At 37.2% G+C, this 25,313-nt stretch overlaps 2 protein-coding genes across 5 annotated transcripts in view; one reads left to right on the top strand and one right to left on the bottom strand.

Annotated features, from left to right (window-relative positions):
* Positions 1-20,119, bottom strand: part of TOGARAM1 (TOG array regulator of axonemal microtubules 1) — an 81,454-nt gene extending 61,335 nt beyond the window's left edge. Inside the window, exon 1 of one of the 3 annotated variants that reach the window (XR_007950656.1) lies at positions 17,856-20,119. Coding sequence is in view for 2 of the 3 variants with exons in the window: in XM_051977704.1 (XP_051833664.1) it covers positions 17,856-19,928 (2,073 nt within the window). In the remaining variant the exon portion in view is untranslated. The remainder of the gene's footprint in view (positions 1-17,855) is intronic. The other 2 variants (XM_051977704.1, XM_051977702.1) reach the window with 2 other exon arrangements.
* A 452-nt stretch (positions 20,120-20,571) lies between these two features.
* The window catches only part of KLHL28 (kelch like family member 28), a 41,365-nt gene continuing 36,623 nt past the window's right edge, over positions 20,572-25,313 (top strand). The window contains exon 1 of one of the 2 annotated variants that reach the window (XM_051977709.1): positions 20,572-20,686. The gene's annotated coding sequence lies outside the window, so the exon portion shown is untranslated. The remainder of the gene's footprint in view (positions 20,687-25,313) is intronic. The other variant, XM_051977708.1, reaches the window with a different exon arrangement.

Here is a 25,313-nt window from a genome sequence, read left to right on the forward strand (position 1 = left end):
GGGTCTTTTAGAGGGGTAGGTAGATTAAGGAATAGGAGGACAAGGTGGTGAGGACAAGGAAAGCAGTACAGTAGGAGGGAGAGGGTAAATAGGGTGAGAAGGATAATAAGAAAAAAAAAGAAAGAAGGAAAATATCCAGCAAATAATTGTAGCTTAGCATATTAATGGGACAAATTTACCCTAAAGAGACATGGATACTGGATTAAAAATTTGAATTCAACAATATGTTGCTTTCATTAGAAAAATGAGAGATACACACAACGATAAAATAAATGACAGGATTACGTTAAAAAACCAGAGGTAGTAATCATGATCTCAGACAAAATAAAAGTTAAAATAGATTCAATCAAAAAAAGAAAATAAATAAACTATGCTATGTCAGCAATATTATTCTATATTGTTTTAGATCTGGATAGTATAAACTAAGTATATACTTGCCAAAACAGACACAGGAACCATATGAACACAAACATAAAGCTCTTTTTACACAAATAAACTAAGTTCTAAATAACTTAATATTTATTATTTATGGGTAGATAAAGTCAATTATAATTTTAAAAATTAAATTTTACCTAGCTCATCCATTTATTCAATGTTATCCCAACTAAATTCTTTAAAAAAATTATTTTACTGAATTAGAAAAAATAATAAAGTTCACTTAAAAGAGCAAAAGGTCAGGAACTTCAAAAATCAGGAGAAAAGATGTAAAGAAAGTAGATTCAGCAGTATCAGACCTTAAACTATAAGAAGATTGTTGAACTATAAAAAGATTATTTTCAACTATTTTAAATTAAAATTTTCTTTTATAAATAAAACTTCTATAGCCAAGAATAGAAAGAATTCAAATAAATGGGGGAAAATTTTCATAGATAATTGCTCAAATAGGACATGATTGCCTTGAAATACTGCTATGGTGTAGGAAATGATGAGCTGATTTAGGAAAACATGGAAAGATTTGGACTTTGGAAGGAAAATGCTATCCCTTTAAAGAAAAAGATGACAGGTATAAATAAATATCGAAGGTTTACATAAATAAATACAGTGAATGTACATGTACATGTTTACACAGATACTATAATTAAATATTGAATTAAAGAAGGATAATAATAAAAATAAAATTAAAAGTAATACCAACGATAAAAATGGAAGAAAACACAAAACTAATTCTTATACCTTGAAATGTAAATAGCTTAAATGATAGAACAGAACAAGAGTAGCAAAATGAACAAGAAAACAAAATCCTATTGTTTCTAAAAAAAATTAGAAAATCATAGAATCAAAATGAGATGCTAGAACAAAATTTATTATATATAAAGTTAATTTCAAAACAAAACAAAACCCTGGGAAATTGTTATCACACAAAGCAAAAATAAACATTCAAAATATCAATAGAAATAAATAGGGAAATTACATTATATTCAAAGCATTAAACCTAACACCAGTATACACTAAATGCATATGTACCAAAAGGTACATATGTATGGGACAACTAGATGATACAGTGAAAACCAGTCCTGGTCACAGCAAGAGCTGAGTTCAAATCCAACCTCAGATATTACTAGCTGTCTGACCCTGGGCAAGTCACTTAACCCCTTTTTGACTCAGTTTTTCATTTGTAAAATGGTAATACACTGAAGAAGGAAATGACAAAAAAATTGAAAAAATAAATCTGAAAAGTGTTTACCTTTACAAGGTATAAATAACAGATTGAAAGAGAAATACCTTTTTACTTAATACTAGTTGGTATTACAAAGCTAATAAAAACATAGGAAAAAATTTGAAAAATGTAAAAATTCTTAACATTCATTCCTTATTGGTTTTCACAAAATAACATGACAGAAAGTTTCCTTGCCTTGTTAGTAAGCTTCTTACAAAGTTCTTCCTAAGGCAGCAGTCAACTCCGGGGTATGATGACCTCAGGGCCTACAGAAGGGTGTAAATAGGCCATGTAGGGAGATGGTAAATCCTTACCTGGCTGCAATGGAGAATGTGAATGTCAAGAAAAGGGAAAACGATCCTGACACTAAAGGGGGTGGAATATTAAAGTAGGTCCAGCTCAGACAACAGTGTGTGGCACGTGTGTACCGGTATGTACTACAACAATATAAAAGAACAGTGGTTCAAGTTAGAGGATTTAGGTTCAAATTCCAAAATTACCATTTATTACTTGTGGTTATCCCTTGAAAAATTTACAAGCTCCTTGGGTCTATTTCTTCATCTGTATAATAACTAGTTATTAGAGTTGGACTAGATGGGCTCTGAAATTCCTTCCAGCTCTAAGTTCACGTGTCTATGATCTCTCTCTCTCTCTCTCTCTCTCTCTCTCTCTCTCTCTCTCTCTCTCTCTCTCTTTCCTTCTCTCACACACACACACACAAAAACACACACTCTAAGAGGATCTCTCCCTTCCTTTCTTCTCTTTTCTATCTTCTCTCTGTCTCTCAGTTCAGTTCCATGAAACATCTTGAAACTCTACATGGAAGAGGCAATGTGCTATAATGGAAGGAGCCTTGGTCTAGAAGTCAGTAGATTAGGAATTTTGTCCCTAATTAGTCACTAACTCATATGATTTTGAGCCAAGAAAGGATAAGGGGAGAAAAGTATTCTGAATCTGAATCTGTGCAATAAGATTGTCAAAATAAAAATAACCATAGCATTCTAAGAAAGAAAAATAGTATCTTTTAATTTAAATTTTGTGACAGATGAAACTACTGGGTTTAGTCTGACATGTATTCCAAATTTTTGTTTTAGAATGTTCTACTAAAATCCATTCTGTATGTATGATCTTCATATTATATTTTTCCTTAAATTTGCCATAAAATGTCTTTATTCTATTGCCATTACAAGGATATTAATGCAATCTAAATGGTACACATATGTTTAGAATTGGTGTTGTGTATGGTAAGTTTTAGCAAAATTAGTTTCTCTTTTTATCTCTTTTCTTTAATCTATTTTTACTATTGTTATGTCTGAGATCATGATTGCTTACCCTTGCCTTTTTTACTTCAGCTAAAATGTAATAGATTCTGCTTCAGTTCATTATTTTATATCTTTTTTATGCATTACTAGTAACAACAAAAACAACAAAAAAAAAGTTTGTTGGATTCTGGTTCTGCAAATCTCTTCCTTTTTATGAATGAATTCATCCCATTCAAGTTTAGAATTTTGACTGCTGTGTATTTTCCTATATCCTGTTCTCCCACTTTCCTTCTCTTTTTCCACATTCCCACTTCATTTGTTTTGCTTCTGACTTAATCTACCTTCCCTCTTACTCTCTTTTCCCTTAATTTTTCCCTCTATTTCTCCATTAAGACATGTTTCTGTACTCAAGTAGGAATATGTATGTTCTTTCCTCCTTTGACTAGTTTTAATGGGAATCAGTTTTGAGTGTTGGTTCCCCCTTTACTCTCCATTGACCCCTCCTTGTATAGAATTCTATCTGCACACCCAATTTATCTGAGATTATGTTCCCTATTTTTCCTCTGCTTTCCCTCTTCCCAATGTATTCCTATTCCCCACATCCTTTCCATTCTTCTTTTGAGATCAAAACATAACCGTCATCCCCAGACCTCTAAGATGTCCTCTATTAACCCTGATGACAAGAATTTTGAGGTGATATATGAATAATATATCATCTCTTCATATAAGATTGTAAGTAAACTATTCAACTACTTCCTATAGTCCCTTATGATTGCTTATTTATATTTACCTTTTCATACTTCTCCTGACTCCTGGGATTGTATGTTAAATTTTTTAATCATCACTGATCTTTTCATCAGGAATGCTAAGAAGTCCTCTATTTTGTCAAAGGCACATATTTTCATCTGTAGCATTATATTAATTTTTCTGGGTATGTTATTTTTGCTTTTAATCCTAGATTCTTTGCCTTCTAGAATATTCTAAGCTTTTTGCTTCTTTGTAATGATGGCTGCCAAATCTTGTATGACTGACTTGAGTTGGGGCTCCTTCTTTGTTTCTGGTTACTTGCAATAATTTTGCTGCGACCTAAGAACTCTAGAGGATTTTGGCTATAATATTCTGGGGAGTTTCTTTTAGGAGGTGATTACAAGTAGATTCTTTCAATTTCTACTTTGTTCTTTTATTCTAAGATAACTGGATAGTTTCCTTTTATGATTTCTTAAAATATGATGTCTAAGTCTTTTTTTGTCTAAAACTTTCTGATCGTCCAATAAATCTTAAATTCATTCTCTTTGATCTAGTTTCTAATTTAGTTGTTTCTCCTATGAGATGTTTCACATTTTTCTATTTTTTTTCATTCTTTTGAATTTATTATTTCTTGATATTTCTTGGGAGTTGGCCAACTGTGATTTTCAAAGAGTTATTTTCACCAGCAGAATTTTGTACCTTTTTCTAAGCTGTTAATTCTCTCTTCTTATTTTTCATCCTTAGCTTTCAGTTCTTTCCCCATTCTTTTCTCTAATTCACTAACTGGTTTTTATAATTTTTTTTTAGTTCTTTAAAAAAAAAATCCTTGTTTTAACTCTTTTTAAGAATTCTTGTTGGCCTCTGAGGCACCATCATCATATCTATTAGACTGGCAGTTGGGGAATAGCTGAATAAATTATGGTATATGAATGTGATGGAATATTATTGCTTTATGAGAAATAAGCAGGCTGGTTTCAGAAAAGCCTGGAAAGACTTAAATGAACTAATGCCAAGTAAATTGAGCAGAAGCATGAGAATATTGTATATAGTAACAGCAAGCTAATGTTATTGATCAACTATGACAGATTAAGCTCATCTTAGCAATACAGTGATCCAAGACAATTCCAATAGGCTTAATAAATGAATGAATATTTGTTTATATGTATTTGCAACTAACTATTGTGTACAGACTCTTTTTTGGAAAGTCAATGTTTTATCACCACATTTTATAGTGGTTTTAAAGAAATGGATTTTTCAATTGCTAGTAGATGCTCTATGTAAAATAATGCAGTACCTAAAGTCAATCAAGTCTGTGGTTTATAATCAGGGGTTTGCTAGTAAAGAATTAACAACCAGCTCCCCGAAAGGAAAAAGTGATATTTTAAAGTCACCTATATTATAAAACAAGCCCTGATTTATCCTGTTTGCCCATTTCCAAAGTGTAAATGCTCACAAAGTTTAACAATTAGCTCTTTAAATATGGCCTGGCTTTGGCAACCTTTATTTGTAAATCTCATCAATACCAATTAAATGATGTTTAGACTGTATTTTAAAAGATTAAAAAACTTAAGCATATTAAAAGTTTTAGATGAACAAAGATGAAGCTAACCTCTGGTATCTTTTATGAGATGTGAAGTTATCTGATCAAAATTGGTGAATTAAGAATGGCTGGTCATTAACTTGCTAAAAGAATGAAGAAATCAATAAATATTTGTTTAGTATGTGAATATGCCAGGTACTGTGCCAAGTGCTAGAGATTCAAAGAGGCAAAAGACAGAATCTTCCCTCAAATACTTTACAATCTAAAGTGGGAGTAGAAAGGGAAAGACAATATGCAAACAAATATATTTTTTTTAAAAAAAGTTAGATACAGAGTAAGTAGAAAATAATAGATGGAAGGCACTAAAATTAAGAGGGATCAGGGAAGGTCTCCTCTGGAAAGTGGGATTTTAATTAAAAAAAAAAAATAATAAGAGAGGTCAATAGACAGATCTAAAGTAGGGAGCGTGTTCCATTCATAAGGAACAGCCAGAGAAAATCCTCAGAGCTCAGACATAAGAGTGTCATCTTCTTGGAACAGCCACCAGGCCATTGTCACTGGATCAGAGTATGTGTTGGAGAACAAATAGTGAATCCTAGAGATAGGAGAGGGGCTATGTTATGAAGGACTTAAAAGACTATCAAATAGAGCATTTTATATTTGATCTTAGAGGCAACCAGGAAACTACTGAAGTTTAGTGAGTAGGAAAAAGGAGTAACACAACAGGACCTGTGTTTTAGGAAAATCACTTTACTGACTGAATAGAAGACAGAAAAGAACAGGGAGAAAGTGAAGGAAGGATAATCTAGGGAATAATTCAGGCACCAAGTGATATGGGCTTATACTAGAACAGTGTCAGAGGAGAGGAGGGAGAAGTTGCAAAGGTGAAATCAATGGGCCTTGGCAACAGCTTGGATATGGGGATTAAGAAATAGTGATGAATCCAGGATGATACTTAAACTGTGAGCCTGAGGGACAAGGAGATTGGTGCTGTCTCCTATTATAATAAGGAATTTAGGAGGGAGTAGGATTTCAGAGAAAGATAATGAATTCAGTTTTGGACATATAGAGTTCAAAATGTCAACTGAACAGGCAGTTTGAGCTCTCTGAAAGGGATCTGTGTGAGACTGAAGATCAAAAGAGAGACTGGGACAGGAAAGGTAGATTTTTGAGAATCATCAGCTATTAATTCAGTTTCAATTGATCAAGGATGGACAGAAGCAGCTACATCCAAAGAACGAACACTGGGAAATGAATATAAACTGCTTGCATTTCTGTTTTTCTTCCCGGGTTATTTATATCTTTTGAATCCAATTCTCCTGTGCAACAAGAGAACTGTTCGGTTCTGCACACATACATTGTATCTAGGATATACTGTAACCTGTTTAACATGTAAAGGACTGCTTGCCATCTGGGGGAGGGGGTGGAGGGAAGGAGGGGAAAAAAGAACAGAAGTGAGTGCAAGGAATAATGCTGTAAAAAATTACCCTGGCATGGGTTCTGTCAATAAAAAGTTATTTAAAAAAAAAAAAAAAAGAGAGAGAGAGAGAGAATCATCAGCATAGAGATGGACAATTAAATCCATGTGAGCTAATAAGAATATCAAGTGAAGTTATACAGAGAGAGAAGTGAGCTCAGAATAGAACTAGAAATAATCTTGAGTCAGGGAACATAATCTGGAAGAAGATTCAGTAAAAGAGACAGAGAAGTGGTCAAAGGTGGGAGGAGAATCCAGAGAGTGGTGAATGGAAAATTTAGAGAGAAGAGATTATCAAGGAGGAGAGAGTCATCAAAGGCTGAAGAAGTCAAGGTAGAAAAAAGGCCAATGGAGATCATTAGTAAGTCTGGAGAGAGCAGTTCCAGTGGAATAAGATCAGAAGTCAGATTGTAAGGACATAAGAGAGGAAGAGAGAAAGTGGAGGTACTTTTTATAGATGGCCTTTTTGAGGAGAATAGCTACAAAAAGGCAGAAGAGGGTGGGATTATAGTGGTTATGTAAGAATCAAATGAAGGGTTTTTTTGGTCTAGACATGGGGAAATGGATATGTTTTTAGATAGGAGGGAATGAGTCAGTAGACAGAGAGATTAAAAAAAGATGATAAAAGTGAGGATAGAAGAGGCATTCTATTGGAGAAAATGAATGGAATGGAGTTACTTGAATGAGGTGTTGTCTTGGTAAGGAATAAAGCCATTCCATCATGTGAGACAGAAAAAAGGGGTGGGGGGGAATGGCAGAATGACATATGAGAAAGAAGGGAGAAGAGGAAGTTCAAGTGAGTGGTCTCAATTGTTTCTGTAAAATATGAGCAAGGTTTTCAACTTAAAGAGAGTTGGGAAAGAGAGAACCATGTGAGGTCTGAGGAGAGATGAAAAGGTTGGAGGAGCTCCATATATAGTAGCAAAGATGCAAAATGATGGGAGTGATTCAACGCTGAGGCTCGGCTATGCATAACAGGCAATATAACTGGGGGTTAGGGGTAGGGATTCGAGAGAGGAGTACAGTGTAGAGTTGAAGTTATACCCATGGTGACTCTTTAGCTCTTCTCCAAGAAGCAGTTAAGGCTAGAAAAAATTCTAAATATGATCACTAGTAGTAAAGAAAAGAGCTAGCTATGGAAGAACCCAATATTTAATTATTTCTCATTTCTTCTCTGGGGGAGGGAGGACAAGGATCTTTCCCACACTATCAGCTGTGGCATTTTTCAGTCAAGCTGAAATTGCTCAGCAAAAGACACTGTATTTCAGTAGAATAGGCCTAGGAATCAGGGTGAGAAATGGGTATAAGGAATATGATCCCTGTGAATCAAGAAGAAAGCACTAGCTATGTTAGGAGTTGAGGTATGGAAAGGAAAAAGGCCAAATAGCCTAGTTGAGAGATTTGTACAGTAGAGATGCAGTACTTAAGAGGAACAGAATGAGGTCATCAGAAGAAAGGAAAAAGATATTGAACTCCTATAGTTCTGGAGATATAAGCTGCCCATGGCAATGTGTTACTTACTTTTGTGCCCATCTGTGTGCACATTTTCCCCACTAATACTGTACATAGTTGTGGAACAGTGAATCTGAGCTTTGCAAGGGAACATTTGCTAACAATGTTATGGGGTCATTTCAGTAAATAGCTTTGTTGTGAGCTAACTGTGTATACTGACTACTTATTAAAAGCAAGCACAATGCTTGAGGGAATGGATTCTGTTAAGTAAAATTTTATAAGTTCATTCCCATATAACACTTTGAACTGGAGATAGTGATTCCCAAATTCCAAGAATCCCAACCTATAAGTGCAAATTAAGGATGCAGTTTTAGAAGCAAATTCTAATGGCTTATACTAACTTGTGTAAACAGTTCAGGAATATTTACAATCTTGTTTCTACCAGCCTCTCCAACTCTGTCTCACCTATAATTCTTCTAAATACCATAATTTCTTTTCTAATCAAAATAGGTGACAGTAGTATGTCATATACATTTGTGCCTTTATTCATGCTATTGTCTCTACTCTGGAATACCCTCTCCACTCCTGCCCTTCCTTTGAAGTCCAACTTCCTTCATCATATCATCCCTTTCTACTTCAGATCTAGAAGATTAAAATATCCTAGAAATTGAAGGTCAGAAGAGACCATGGAGATTATTCCAGCTATCATCTTGTTTTTCTGCTGAATGTCCATCCTTGGTGCTTAACCTGGCACTACAACTCTGGCTTTGGGATTCTGTACTCTGACTACTAAGGATTTAACATATATGTACATATCCCCAAATCTGCCACTTAAAAAAAATCAAATTACTCCTCATTGCCTCAGCTCTAGATGACAATAAGATGAGGAAAGGAAGGGACCCTTAGGGAGCATTCCAGTTATTTTCCTACTTTTTTATTTATTCTTCCAATCAACCCCTGGTTCTCAAGAATAATCAAATCAATATTACCATTCTTTTCGAATTTATGTCTTTTATATCAAAATGTAAGTTCCTTGCATGTTGTATTTATATTTCCATCACTTACCATAATACATGGTACTATGCTTAAGGTTTTTTCTTTTATTTGTCTAATTTAACATTTACAAATGTGGAAAACTAGATTGAACATACCTGAGTTGTTTATAATTATTCAATTAATTAGCTGTAGCTAGAAGTAGAAGCCAGATTTTTTTACTTCTAGTCCAAAGTTTGTTCTGTTTCACTGCTTTATGCCTCCTAACTCATATACTACTTATTCTGCAATATTAATATGGCTCTTGGAAATAATCAGAATCTTATAAATTTGAAAACACTTTATGATTGTCCATTTTTATTACTACTATTATTATTCTCTGCAGTTGTAATTTCTTACTAAAACATGTGGGGATAGGGGTAAAATGTCTTTGAGATCCCTTCCAGTTGACAAGTACATAGACTTGCTATTGCATATTATTACATAAAGTTTTGTGATGCAAAATCCTTGATCAAGAATACAACTTCTAAATATAATTATAGAGAAACATTTATCACTGAGAAACAGCCTGCCTTGGGAGAGAGTGGATTTTCCTTTCACAAGATGTCTTTAGTCAAAGGCTGAATGATCACTAGTCAGATACATTTTAGTAGGGATTCTTGTTCAAATACCGGGCTCAATAATCTTTATGCAAATGAGTAAGCAAAATACATTTCCAGCCCTAACATTTCCAATGAACCCTAGTACTGTACTACTATGGTTCATTCTGTTTTTGAAGAGAACTGATAACATCCAGAGATGATGTCTTAACTAGCAAGAGAATTGGATTTCAGTGAGACAGAATTGCAGAATTGTTGGCCTTACTCTCCAAGATTCATCCAAGTCCATGTCTAAATTAGACCAATCTCTAAGCACTCCATGAATTAGACCAATCTCTAAGCATTCCATAGAACCTGCTTTTAATTGCCTTCATGGCCATTGTAACAAATGATTTCAACTGCCCATTCTGCTGGGGAACTCTTCAAATGACTGGAGAAGACAATCCCCTAATTCACTAACAGGTTTGAAGCCTATTGGTAACCTGCAACGTGGTTTAACTTGAATGCCAAATAGTTTATTGGAGTGTGGCTGCTGAGCATGCTACAGCTTCTTGGGAGTCACAGGTAAGAGCTGGATAATAGATGGACACCAAAAGTAAGTGAGAAGCCTTGAAAAGGGCTCTGGCAAGCCTATATACTAGACGTGCTAGTACTTCCACAACACCCCACATATTACACAAGTCACCTTTCCCTCCCTCTGTCCACACAGTATATCATATCCTTACCTACAGATGCTCTTAAAAACTTTTTTCTTTTGGATCTCTGAATCCTTCCAAGATATCTTGGGGTTTACTAGCTAGATTTCTTTAAGATGCCTTAAACCAAAATCACTCTTGTTTTCTTTGATTAGCCACCAAAAGGTCTTAGGCCAAGCCCCACTTGGTGACTGGACTATGACTGACTCAGATTGAATGTAAACAGCAATCATTTCTATTTTGATCAGAAATCCTGAAGGTTTTCCCCTTCCAGATTTATTTATTTAAAACATTTTTAATTATTTTTTGATTATTTGAAAGAGGAGATACTTTGCCTCACTTGGTACCTAAACTTAAATCATGGGTGTGAATGGGTGTGGCCTCAGTCAAACTGAGACCTGTTGGAGAGGTTAGCTTAAAAATGTCCAGGTCCCTCACTGCATCCAGGGCCATCTCTAATCATCCTGACTTATATCTATCTGGCCACTGGACCCAGGTGTCTCTGGAGGGGGAAAGTGAGCCAAGTGACCTTGCCCAGCCCTTCCTCATTTCAATTCACTTGCATATCATGGCATCATCTCCCTGATGTCATAGGTCTATTTAAGAACAAAGAACAAACAAGAACCACAATGTCCCACAGTCATCTTAAACTTAATATTATTAAAACTGGACTTGTATTTCCTCCCTAAATCCCCATTTTTATTATGGCACTATTTATGCTTTTCAAGTCACAGAGATTCCTAACCATGAAAATTCTGGGAATCTTTGAATATTCCCTCTCCTCCCTCAGAACACTTACCTGGGCAGCATACTATCCAGGGATATACACATTGAATTAACTCAGTGTTTGGGAGGCTCCAGAGTAAAGTGTGAAAGAAGAGAGATATTAGACTGACTACCAAATTGAAGATCCATAGAGCTATTGTGCTGAATTCTTTATTTTATTATGCCTGTGAAACCTGGATAGTATATCAATGCCATGTCACGAAACTGAATCCTTTCCATTTGAACTATCTTAAGAAGATTCTGAAGATCATCTAGCAAGGTAAGTGTCAGCACTGAGATCCTTTCTGGAACTAAACTGCCAAGCATTCAAACTCTATTGTAGAGAGTGCAATTCTGATGAGCTACTCATGTTGTTCAAATGCCAAACTTAAGTTTCCCTAAAAGACTATTTTACAGAGAACTTACATAGGGCAAACAATCACAAGGTGGTCAGAAAAAGCAATAAAAGGGCACACCCAAGATTTCTCAAAAACTTTAGAACTGATTGCGTGACAAAGGATCACCCAGCATGGCTTAACTTCAGCAGAGAAGGTGCTGTGTGCTCTATGAACAAAGCAGAATTGAATTAGCACAGAAAATACAAAAGAAGCACAAATTTAGAGAATCCACTCCAAATGTTAACCTGGATTATTTGTGCCCAATATGTGGTGGAACCTTCCGAGCTCATGATTTGGTTTTATCACCACAATCTGACACACTGTAATTCTAACATAGTGGTGTCATTTTGATCAAGAATAAAGACTTATTAATTATTAATCATTGATTATTAATATTATTAATTATTTATTCCAGAATAAAGGACAACAATCTGATCTAGTCAGTTCTGATTCATTCTATGGCCAATTTTATCTTTTATCTGTCCCCTTATCTTCACTTATACAACCTTAATCCTAGTTTCACCTCTCATCTAGATTATTGTATTATTCTTCTTACTTCCTCTCTGTCCCCTTTTCAACTTTTCTTCCATATTGTTGTCAATATAGTAATAAAGCACAGATATAAGCATGTCATCCCCTACTAAAAAAATCTTTAATGACTTTTTATAAACATAGAATTCTAGGTGCTATTTACTTGCTCTCAACTGCTGCCTAGGCTTACAGTACACATTCTTATTACTCCATAGTCTAATCAAACTGGCCTACTTACTGATCCCCATATAACCAAGAGGATTCCCCCTCTCCCTGTTGACAAAGCAATTTCTTCCAATCTCTATCTTATAAAATCCTGGTTTTCTTAAATGCATAAAACTCAGGTGTCACTACCTACACACAGACCTTTCAGGATGTTTCCAGTAATTAAAATTCTTTTTTGAAATTCCTTTATATTTACTTACTTGGGTATAAGTTGAAACTTGCCTCCCAACACTTGCCTTCAGGAACAATGTAACCTGCAAGCTAGGACTATTTTGTCTCTGTTTACTGATTATTCTTCCAAAACCCATGTCTCTTCCTAACTTTATCTATTAAAGTTATCACTGCCCCTTGCAATTATCTTGTTTTATAATCTAGGATCCCTTCTCTTTTGTTCTTCCACTTCCTATGCCATTTCTTTGCTCAAGAAGTTTTGGGCTCACAGTTGCCTTAAGATCAAATACAAAATTCACATTTAGTGTTTATAGCTCTTCCAAACCTGCCTCCAGCTTATCTTTCCAAAGTTGATTATACATTACTCTCCTTGTACTAGGGACAATGCATTTGATAACATTTGGCCTCTGTAGTTCTATACTTCTATTTATAACGCATATAAGTATTTTGTTATTCAGGACTTTTAAGACAGCAAGTGCTATCCTAATGAATGAATGTTGCTCACTAGAAATATCTCTCAAGCAAAGACTCTATTATTCTTGCTCTAAATAGCAAACCTTAAAACTATTTCCCTTGATAACAGAAAAAGCTAGTTGGAGACAAAAGAAAACTCCTTAGGGATACTTTCCCTATTTTCTTGTTTATGCAATTTATTGCAATTTCACTATGTGGTCTAATACTTTTGAACTGTGGGAAAGATTTCTCTTTTTTCAGATTTGTGATAAGACTCATTTCAGCCCAAGTAAAATTTTTTTTTGTAGCATTTAACCCCTACAGAAGACAGATTTCTATATCCTAAGCAGAGGTAAGGATAAGCCTTCCAATCTTTTTGCTGACTCTTCCATTAAATCAAACACTACATAAGACCTCTAGAAACTAGAAAACAAATGTTTCAAAAGTGTCACAGATGAAGCTTTTTTGTATAATAATGGAAAGCTAATGAGCCATTTCTAAAAGGTACTAAATAAGCAGATCCAGTATTCTCACAAACTAAGGCTTATCTTGGGGAGGAGAAGGGGATAAAGGTCCAGCATCTAATATATCTAATAGTGTTAATCCTAGGGGTGTCAGTATCTCAATTAGAGTGGTATCCCTTTTGTGAGACAGTCTTCAAGGGATCTCTGAGAGTTGACTTGGCTATTGGAGTTAATGAGGCTCTTGCCTGGCCTAGTAGCTTGTGGAAAAACATCCTGGGTTCTACCATCCAATCCGTAGTAGTATTTTAGGGAAGAAGTTTTTGTTAGCTATTTGTGGAGCTGCCACCTCTCCCCAAATCTAATAGCTGATAGATCATAGCCTGCAATGTTCACATCATTAATAGAAGCCCCATTCAAGACATAGAACACAAAAGAATTCTATTTGATTACCAGTTTTTTAGAGGCTACAAAGAATATTTTTTAATAAACCTCATGAGGACTTGAGGTCTATGCTGATAATCTATACCTTCTTTGAGTATGGGAGTTTATCCCAAAATCATTCATCTAGGAGGCAACTGCCACTACTTTATCTTATCATCCACAAATGTAATATCACCATGTTCAAGATTCTGAAATCCCCTTTTCCAATTACTTCTCCTTCTGCTCTCCCTTATAAAACGCTACTCTTCCTCCACACTGTGACCTCTAATTCCTTGATATTTCAATTCTTTCAGGCCAGCTCTACTGTACCAGCCATTCTCTTCTCTTCTCCCCATCTTGAATCCTTGGTGAACCAACTCAAATCTATACTGTCTTTTTCTCTTAACTACCTAGCCTCCCTCTTTTGAATCCGTCTAAATTGGCTATTTAATGAAAGGGATGTAAAGTTGATCCGAATATGTTAATGCTGAAAACTCTAAATGTGAAAACCACAACTGTTCAAATTTTCTCAAAAAGAGACTTTGTATGTTTTATTCTTTCATAAAAGACTACAAACTTAATTCTCTGTTGTTCTCAGGATGATTAAAAATGGTAGCAAGAATAATGATAAAGTACTTAACACTTCACAGTACTGTTATAAGGATCAAGTGAAATAATATAATAAGCAAAGATTTTACCTTAAAGCCATACACACACACACACACACACACACACACACACACACACACACACCCTGTTGTGATGAGAATATGATGATACTAGTAAATTTCAGGAATAATTAGAAATAACTGATCCTATAATGTCTAAACTATCTAAAAAGATAGTTACAAAAACTTAGAGGTTTCATTTCAGTCTTCTCCCAAGGAATCATCTCCGTTTCATATACTTTGTAAATTTAAAAACCGTCTAGTGAGATTATAAAATTACAAAATATGTTCCCTAGTTAAGAATATATTAGAAAGCATGTATTATTTTTCCATGCTGTAAGAAATATCTAGAGATAACTCAATTTGAGCCTTATCTTGCTGAAAGGAAACCTATAATACCAAACTTGAATATAATTTTGGATCACTTAACTCAGATCAGAGGATGTTTCATATTGTACTTTATTGGTAAGGAAACAAGGTTTTTTTCAAAATTAGTAAAATTATCCATTACAAATGTTCCCTATGGAGAAGGATAAAGTCTATACTTAAGAAAATATTAATGTAGTTCCGTATGCAGTTGGGTTTTCAACTAATGAGAAATCATCAAACACTTGAGGAAAATTTAATTATTTAAATATTTTCAATCGCTCAATATAAGAGAAATTCTGACACATCTGCTTTAAAACTTATATAACTTTTATTGAGGGAAACAGTGAAGTGAATTTATGATTTCCTTAGTACAAAACCAAAGAACGTATTTTCAGACTTATATTGAACGTCAACACCTCTGATCAAGCAATAAATGAGTGAAAAAAAATTAAATGACGGAAATGTTTTTAGCAATAAATTCAAAGGCTAACCCTGTTCTTGTAGTACATGTCTTATGGTATAGTTGTGAACCTATGTAAAAGTGCTTTATAAAACTTAAGGTTGTATATGTCAATTATAATATTGGCAACTGAAGTTATGCTAGCTAATTCATAACCTTTTAAAAATTTTAGAAATGGTAAGTAAATAAAAAAATAATTCATTTTTTATATACTGACCACTAGATTCCTAATATTTAATGTGTAAGAGCAAGATAAGAAGCTAATAAGAGACAAAAAAACAATGAGAGAACCAGCAGTCAAAGCGCAATGAAGGAAGCCCAAAGATAAGTTATCAAGAAAGAGATAGCCAGCCCACAATATCAAATGCCATTTAGATGTCATGGAGGGTAAGCTTGCATAGAAAAAAAAAATCTGATTGGTTTGACAATATGTAAGAAACTCTGGAAAGAGTTTTCAATAGAATGTTAGGGATAAAAACTTAATTTAAAAAGTCAGCAAATGAGTGGTTGATGAGGCAGTAGAAATATCAAGTGCATAGTATTATTTCTATAAGTTTGACGAGGAGAATAGAATATGAAAACCCAGACATGGAACATTAGTACATTTGTTTTAGGAATGTGCAGATCCCAGCATATTCTTAAGTTCAAAGACTCAGTAGAGATGCAATTCAAGAAAATGTGCCAAATCATAGAGAAGAAAAGAGAAAAGAGGTTTGGAGATAAAGGTGGAGGGATTAGTTTTAACTAAGGCTTCTTCTGAGACCAAAAGGACAAAGACTGTAGTAGCAAGTAGTGGAATTAGACAGATACTCAGCTATAAGTTAAAAGTCATATGCTAAGACTCGAGAGAAAGCCATAGTAAGGATTTAATACGATAGAATAACCAAGTGAAGTGGCTTAGATGGCACAGTGGATAGTGTTCTGGGAATAGACTCAGGAAGACCTGAATTCAAATCCAGTCTCAGACTCAGTCCCTTTGTAAAATGCTTTGCAAACAAACTATATTTCAGCTTAGAAACAGTTGTTGTACAATGTGAATTTTAAAAAGAACAAAACCAAAAAGAATATTCATGCCACAGTGAGGACTATAGAAACTGGTTTGATTGAAATTACTCAGCACAAAGCTGGATGAGATCCAGGTAGGTAGGATGGCGTTCTCCCTACTTTACAGAAAAGAAAACTAGACTTCAATGGAGTAATTGAGACCTCACAATCAATAGATTTCAGGTTTCTTGAAGTCCTGACCACTCTATCTCACTGCCTAGTACCTGAAGGACTGAAGGTTCAATTACTGCTACAGATAAAATACTTTAAATACAAATAACTATACATTTTTACTACTTGGCAAGTTGACATGATGATACAAGATCATTTAGTCCAGCCCTTATTTACCTTTAAGATCTACTATAAACTTCCATTGAATATAAAAAAGCTCTTTACATCCTGACCCTCTTACCTCATCACACTTTCCTCCCCTCCACTCTAACACAGCTACACTGGTCTACCTGCTACTTCGCATCTGATGCTGTCTCCATCTCTCATTTGGTCTTTGCACTCACTTAAACCTATGCTAGGAATATGCTTCTTTCTCACCTTTATATCTTAAAATCTCTGGTTTGCTTCAAGATTCAGTTCAAATACCACCTCTCATGGGAGGCATTTTTGTGGTGCCCAGGGCTGCAAGTACCTTTTTATCTAAGGACCCGTCTGCTCTATTTATAGCACTACATACTCATACATGATGTGACCCTCATTGTACTATAAGAATCATAAGAATGGCATTTTTGTCTTTGCATGTCTAGCTAAGCTTAGCATATTGCTTTAGTACATAATAAGGAGGTAATTCTATGAGGCAAGTTAGGTGGTGACTGTATAGAATTCTGGGCCTGAACTCAAAAAAAACTAAATTCAAATCCAGTCTCAAACACTTGTTTGTATGACCTGAAGCAAGTTATTTAACCTATGTCTGCCTGAGATTCCTGCTGGGTAAAATGGGAATAATAATAGTAACTACCTCCCAGGGTTATTATGAGAATCAAATAAGACAGTATTTGCAAAATATATTTTAAAAGTTATATAAATGTTAGCTAGTATTAATGATTTTTGGTTTTTTTACATTTAACAGTCACACATATACAGTGTTTGCCAATAACTAAATCATTACATACAATACCTCATTTGATCCTCCCTAGGGAGGTTAAGTGACTTGCCCAAGCAAGTCCTAACAGATGATCAGTGTAGTGGCAGAGCCAAGAGTCAGGGACTAGAATCAGAAGATCCCGATTCTTAACCTGATACTCCTTCCAGTATATCATCTTGCCTCTCCATCAAATCCATAGTATAGATTTTTGTAATTTGTTCCACTAGGATTTGACATATGTATTTAGCAAAAATCATTTTGGAATAAGTCATCTCCAAGGGACTATCTGATACATAAAAGTATCTTTCATTAAGGTAAAAGAATGGTATTCCACTGCCCCAACCCATACTAATTACAAAAAATGCATACCTGCTCTATTTCCTTTGAATGGGATGTCCGGTTTTCTCCCATGCCTCCAGGTTGATCATTTTCCCATGGTAATTTATTTTTTCCTTTTCCTGCACTTAAAACCCTTCGAGTACAGAAAGTCTGATCAGCAGATGGACTATAAGAGCCATACATTTGCATACTATCCCTTGAATGGTCACCACAATGACAGTGTGCACTTTGAGTTCTGTTACCCGCCAGAAGCCAGTCTGTATCTGCTCCATGGGGCAAGTGAGGTGATCTGCCCTGAGCAGAAGATGGCATGAGTATTGCATATTCCACAAATCCCTGTTCTGTTAGCCTTGGAAGAGTTTTCCTAGCTAATCTGGCTTGTACAGCATTCATCACTCCATCTCCATTATCTTGAAGTTCAACAGCATCAACAGCTCTGAAAAGTACACTAGTTTTACCTGAGCCCATTGAAGATGCTAATACAGCAAAGGCCTCAAGAGCAGCTTGGCGTACCCTACGTTTACTATCAACTAGAGCTGGGGCAAGGCCAAAAGCCAATTTAGGCAAGTCAAAATCCTCACTTGGATAGGTCAGCAAAGAGCAAATGCTTATATTCACCACCTCTTCTCTCACTCTGGAATGCTTATGTTTGAGGTGTTCCAGCAATAAACACAGCACCTGTTGAGGTCCTACTTCCTTCATCAGTTTAAGGAAAATTTTCATGTATTCTTGCTTGATCACCAACTTGTTGTCTGCTAGTACTTTGACTGTGGCAGCAATGATTGGTCCCAAGAACTGTTGTACCTGTTCCCCAAGGCGGGTCACCAAAAGGTGCAGTACCTGAAGTGTGCCATGGACCACTTTGAAGTTAGAATCATCTAACAAATTATACAATAAGCTAATGAAACCTACAAGACTAGCATGAGGAGTGGAAACAGGGCTAAACCTTCCCAGCACCTGCTTGAGTTCCTCTACAGCCTGAGTCCGACTCTTATAGTCCTCCTGATCTAACAACCTGAAATGCAGCTCCTGAGGAATAACTCCAAACTTGAGGTGGCTGCTGGAAGGTGTAGTCGGGCAGGGGAGAGGATCTTCAGGAAACTCAGAGGCTTCAAGTTCCAAATAATGAGGAACTTGAACCCCAAACTGGGACTCTATACGACGATTGTAGTGCCTCCTCAGAGCAGAGGGCAGGCGAGAGATGTAAGATTGAAATCGGTCTTGGCCCAGGCGCTCTCCTATTTGCTGTAGCGCAGAAAAAGCGATCTCTGCCTCTTCTTCTTCCTCCTGTTCCCCCAGCTTTCGGGCCAGGGACAGCGTGATCTCGGTGAGATCTAAGCCGAACAACAAATCCGGGGGAGTAAGCAAAATGGGGAGCAGAAGTGCAGTGGAAGCCCGGAGCCGGGCGTCAGTGCTCTCCAGGCCTCGCTGTATGAGTGCCTGCAGCACCTGCACTGGGCTTCGCTTCAAGCACTGGTGCAGGATCTGCAGCGTATCCTTCCTCAAGGCCGGGTTCTCCTCTCGCAAGGAAACCACCAGCTGCGGCAGAAGAGCCAGGCTGAAGGCCTCTTCCAACTGGCCAGCTTCCCCCTGAGCCCGGAGCACATCCGAGAGAAGTTGCAAGCAAAGTCGCTTCTCCTCCAGGCCCCCCTCCACCAGCACCCGGCCCAGGGCCCGATAAAGCGCTTCCTTCCGTCGCGGAAATCCGAGGCGCCCGCCCCGCCGGGGCAGGGCAGCCTGCAGAGCCTGGAAAGCCTCGGATGGCTCCGGAGCCGTGCGGAGGAGCTGCAGGAGCCGGGTCTCTTCTTCCTCTCCTCCTAGCAGGCTCCCTCCGGCCCTGGACCAGCCACTGGTGACGGCCTCCTCCGTTGGGAGAAAGAGCGCGGTCATGGTTGGGGATAGGGTCGGAGGGGCCGCCGGGCAGGAGCCCTGGTCGCCGGCGGCCCCACGGCAGCAATAGCTTTTCTCCTCTCTCATTGTCCGCAGAGGTCGCTTTTCATCAGTCTCTGGGGTGGAAGGGCGGCAGCTGCTCCGATGCCCACAGGCGCTGGGGGCTAGGAACCGGGCCTGTGGCAGGAGAAGCAGCGGGAGCGCGGACGCCATGAAGGGGCGTCAGGAAGCTGCAGCAGCCGGGAACCATCGCAGCCTCCTAGGGGCCCGGCGGAGCCCTCCCCTCCCTTTTCTTCTCCAGGCTCCCGAGCTATAGAAGGTGGAAAGCAGCTGCCGAAGCTGGGGTTAGGAGAGATTCCCTCCTTTTCTTCTTCCTTCTCCCCTTCCTCCTCCTCTTCCCTCTTCTTTCTCCTCCTCCTCCTCTTCTTCCTCCTCCTCCTCCTCCTCTTCTTCTGCTGCTGGCGCCACGGCCCTACAGGAGCCGAGCGCTCCTAAGCCGCCCCCGGCTACAGGAGGCAGCCCTTGACAAAATGGCCCCTGCCGCGGGCCCCAGACCCAGCCGCTGGCACCGGGCGTAACCAGGGGTACCACGTGATCAAACCGACCGCTTCCATGGCGACCAGCCAGCACGCGATCTCTTAATCCGGAATGAAATTTCTTAAGGGGAGGAGAGAATCTTGGGATATGTAGTCTCCAAGACTTTTTTAACACCCCACCCCCACTGAAATCGCCTGAGAGAGGCCTGGAGAAATCAGCTGCTAGGGAAGGGAAAGGGAGATGGATGAAGGCTAGGGCATTGGCGGAAGTGATGCGGCTCAATCTCGGGGTGGCGGGGCTCCGGGCGGAAGTCCCCCGCCCTACTCGTGTGTGTCCGTCGGGGTTTGACTGGAGGCTAGTGAGGCTCCCGCCCCGGTCTCTTATTTCTGGTTCCTTCTGCTAAAGTCGCCGCTGGCTCAATCCCCGGGACTCAGGTATTTGCCGTTTGTTCTACCGAGGCCGTTTTTGCTTTTGCCGATGTCCCGCTCTGAGAGGATCGGTCCCGGGAGTGGAGGTGGGGGGGGGAGGGGGAGGCAAAGGAGGGAAAACGGGGATGGGGAGTCGTCTCCGTGCCGGAGCCCTCGGGTGACGGACTCCAAAGCGTACCCTTCCGGAATTCCCTAGCGGCCGAGCCTGGTCGAAAAGCTCCCTCCTTAGCATCCTTTATGCTGTCGGGTTAAGCGGGTTAGGATTGTTGTTTTCCCCTCCAGGTTTGGCTCAAGAAAGGAGCTCTGCCTTAATCATGTTTCTTCTGCGTTAATTCTTTTGTAATAAAAATTTAGAAAAAAAGAACATCATTTAATCTAGAGATACTTTTATTCTCCCTCAACCCACCTGCCACTTTCCCTCCTCCTCCTGCCAAGATCAAGTCCTTTTTCACTCCACCTGTAGGGACCGACCCCCTCTCTCTTTTGCTCCCCTCCCTCCTGGATCTCCATAGCTCCTCTTGGTAGCCAAGAGACAGACTACAGATGTGTTACTTAGCAGATTAAGTTCTTGGCACCATGGTCCTGAGAGAACTCTGCCCTGAGGATTTGAGGAAGGATGGGAGATGCCATTCTTAGGTATTTTTCAGGGAGAACTGCACTACAGATGTTTGTTTATTTTTAAGGAGCGGGAGGACGCAGTTTTCTCTCTTAGAAATGTAAGTGTTGACAATTAAAGGGACAGAGGCTGATGAAATTTCCAAATCCAGTTAGAATCCCCAGGAATGTGGGAGATGAGTTTCTAAAGGTACAATACCTTTGTACTTTGGAAACAATACATACTCTATTTTAAGACTATCCTTTGGGGAGAATAGCATTTCTGAATTGCTGTTTGAAGTTCAAAATACCTTAATTCAAATAACTGGTTATCCACTGCTTAGTCTAGTAATTGATTCACTTAGGCGACTTAGACAACATAAAATGGTTTATTTTGTTTCAAGCTCAGAATGAATTTAAGTGCCTATTTTAAGAGCACAATCGAATATTACAGTATCATTAATATGTCTGAAGTTCTTGGAACTATTCTTAATTGTATTCTGGTTAATCATTGAAGGAAGGTGCTTTGCTTTTATCTTAAGAAGGTAGTTTAGTTTTTAAAATATTGACATTTTTGCACGACTTCATAAGTGTAATGGGTATCATTTCTTACCTTATCAGTGAGTGACTAGAGAAATGTACTAGAGAGAGGGAATTTGAAATTGAAAATAATTTGTTAAAAGTTTTGACATTTAATATCAGAATAATTTGACTCAAAATTGTAACTTGGTATTGAAAACACTTATTTTAAGCATAATTTTTTCAACTTACAGAATTAACATGTGCAAAATCATGAAGGGTATAAATAGGATCAGGTTCATCAATTTCAAGTGTAGAGGACAGTCTCTTATGCATAGTAAGTACTTATTAGGTGGTCATTGACCTGAATACCAGAATTTAAAAGTATTTTTAAAAATTTTAACAATAGCTTTTAGACAAATAAATGGTACATTATAGAGCAAGTATCTAATTCATACGCCCAAGTAATAGTGCAAGGAAGAAAACAAAAGATTAAATTGTATTCAGACAATTTTCATAATTTTATTTATTCAAAAAAAATTAGAGATGTTTGGGAGTATACTCATTTTCCCCTATAAACTTTATAGTTAAAAAAAAAAAAAAAGCTGCAAACATTCATTAAAAAACAAAACAAAACAACACTTCAGTAAACAAGTAAACATAATTTATTACTGCCTAACCTAAATTCTCACTCTGGTTCTATGATTGTACATTCACAAGTATGAGAGCATATTTGTTCTAAATTCAGTTTGCATTATTTTCTATATACATTCTATGCCTCCTAATTTGTACTTAGTAATGGTGATCTGGCATTACATTACATTTATCACAATTTGTTTATCCATTCCTCAATTACTAGACATTAGGTTGTTTTCAGTAGTTTACTGTTATAGGTGGTATTATCTGAATCAGGTCCAGATTGTTCATATAAACCCCAAGAGATATTATTTATTAAACCAAGAGAAACATTGCCCAGAGGTAAGTTTACTATTATATACATGGCAGAGATAGATACTTCTATGTAGCTAGAAGGGAGGGGAGTGTATTTGTGTTAAATGGGGAAAGTATTAATCAACAGTGGAAACATTTCAAGGATGTTTTAACATTCTTCCTATGTTTACATTCTAAAAGTCTGCCTCATAAGTGTCTTTGTGGTTTTTTGAAAGTGTACTTGCATAATGGTATCTTAATTAAAGTTCTTTACTATTCAGAAAAGGAATTGATCTTGTTCCTCTTCTTCAGTTCAGTATAAATCTATATTACCAATAGTCATTTATTTTCAATTACTTCCTGATTAGTAGAATTGTAAAATTTCAGAATTTTTTTTAACCTCTTGCTGTGTTCTAGATTGCTTTCTAGATATATAACATTCATAAGCTGGAAAGAAACTTATAGGCCATCTAGTCCAACTCTTTAATTTTACAAATGGGGAAATTAAGGCCAGAGAAATTAAAGCAGTTGTAGAAATAGGTGGCAAAGCTTGAATTTGAAACCAGATCTTCTGATTTCCAAATAAGAACCTTACTTTGCCTTCAGCAGTGCTTTCCTGAAGGTCCATCAACACTTGATTTTGTTTTTATTTATTTTTGCCACTTTCATTATATCTCTAACTTTTAAAATTTAATTCCATGGGGGGCAATCTTAAGCTTCTAAAAAATCTTCCTTGGTTCCAGTGTTTTATATAGTGTGAACTTTTATGTGTGTGTGTGTTTGCGTGTATGTATATAGTTTTTACAGAGATAGTCATGATCATGTTACAAAGTAATATTATATGTTGTTATAATTCCAACAAGCTATCAAGGTTTGGCATGATGAATACTTTATCATGGACAGAATTAATTCAGAGATGTGAAAATTACATGGAAACTTAAAATCATCATAAACATATTAAGTGTGGGGGTATCTAGATGACACTGTGGATAAAGCACTGGGACTGGAATTAGGAAGACCTGAGCACAAATCTGGCCTTAGAAATTAATATATGATCTTGAATATGATCATGTCACAATTTCCTTATCTTTTAAAAATGGGGGTAATAGTAGCACCTACCTCCCAGGATTGTTATGAGGATCAAATGAAATAATTGCAGTGTGCTTACCACAGTGCCTAGCACATAGTAAGTACTATATAAATATTAGCTCTCAATATTACCATTAATTATAGTTATAATACCATCTAGCTTCTTTGTATCTTCTTTCCTTAGGACTCTACATGTTGCTAATATTTCCCTAAAAAACTGTCAGGGAGAAAAATGAATACTGGAACCAGTCAGCATAATAACTTGCATAAAACTTTGCTGAAAGATATGCTGGGAGTGATGAGGTTCTGCACAGGGCAGGGAGTTGTGGGAACCCCCTTCTGGACTGTATAGGGCCTTTGTAAATCAATTTACGAATCCGAAAAGTTAAACTGGCAAAAGAAGTTTATTATTAAAGATCTAACAGAGAAATCCTCTAGCAGAAAAGGTTTCTAGCAGAGAAATCCCAAGAGAGGTGAATAAGGTCTTGCTAGGGAAATAGATGAGAAAGATAAAGAAGGAGTAACACTGAAAGAGAATGTCTTTTCAGTGGACAGGGAGTCGCAGCTCTGCCAAGGAGAAAAAGAGGTTCCTTGGCATGGTATGTTAGGTCCTCTGCAAGGAGTTGAGCTGGAGGAAGTTTGTTTTATGGGCAGTTCTTGGTGGGGAATGGGAGCAGTTTGAGCTGGAATCAGAGTAGAGAATGTTGGAATTGAATGAGTGTCTCTGGGCTAATCTCCAACTCAATAGAGTTGGATAAAAATTTCCATCTCAGGCTAAGTAGGAATGGTCCTGGACTCAACTAATGAGAGAGAGAGAGAGAGAGAGAGAGAGAGAGAGAGAGAGAGAGAGAGAGAGAGAGAGAGAGAGAGAGAGAGAGAAGGGGGAGAAGGAGGGGGAGAGGAAAGTGGAGGAAGGGGGAAGAGGAGGAGGAAGAAGAAGAGGAGGAGAGAGAGAAGGCGTGTGTGTGTCTGTGTGTGTGTGTGTATTTTGGGGCTTCCCTCATCTGGAGGAATATAAACAAAGAGACTGTTTTTTCCATTCTCCACATTTCATTTATTCATGTCATCTGTGCTCACAGTTTTCTTGAATTTTTGTTGTTTTATATCTAAAATATGTAATATTTCTTTTGTGTTATACTTTGATGTTATCCTCTATTGTAATTCATTTTGTTAAAATTAAAAAACGTTTAATTATTGGACTGAAGTAAAACTATAATGCTGTGGGAAAATACTATTTCAGTTGCATTTCCTCTAACAATTTAATTAAAGAATTTAAATAGGATCAAATTATTTAAAAATGTTCCTATTGGGGATTATAACTTTCTTATAGAATTATTCTTTCAAGGCTTTTTGAAAGACTATTGGGAAATAGGGGGCACAGTTTTTGTTTTCCTGAGTCCATGATACCAACCATGATAAAGCAATATTTTACCTCCTTCCCTTCTCAAATGTAACAAAAGTTAATACTTTGCAAACCTCAAAATAAATGCTAGCCATCACC

Source organism: Antechinus flavipes, chromosome 2 (assembly GCF_016432865.1).
Source record: "Antechinus flavipes isolate AdamAnt ecotype Samford, QLD, Australia chromosome 2, AdamAnt_v2, whole genome shotgun sequence".
NCBI lineage: Eukaryota > Metazoa > Chordata > Mammalia > Dasyuromorphia > Dasyuridae > Antechinus > Antechinus flavipes.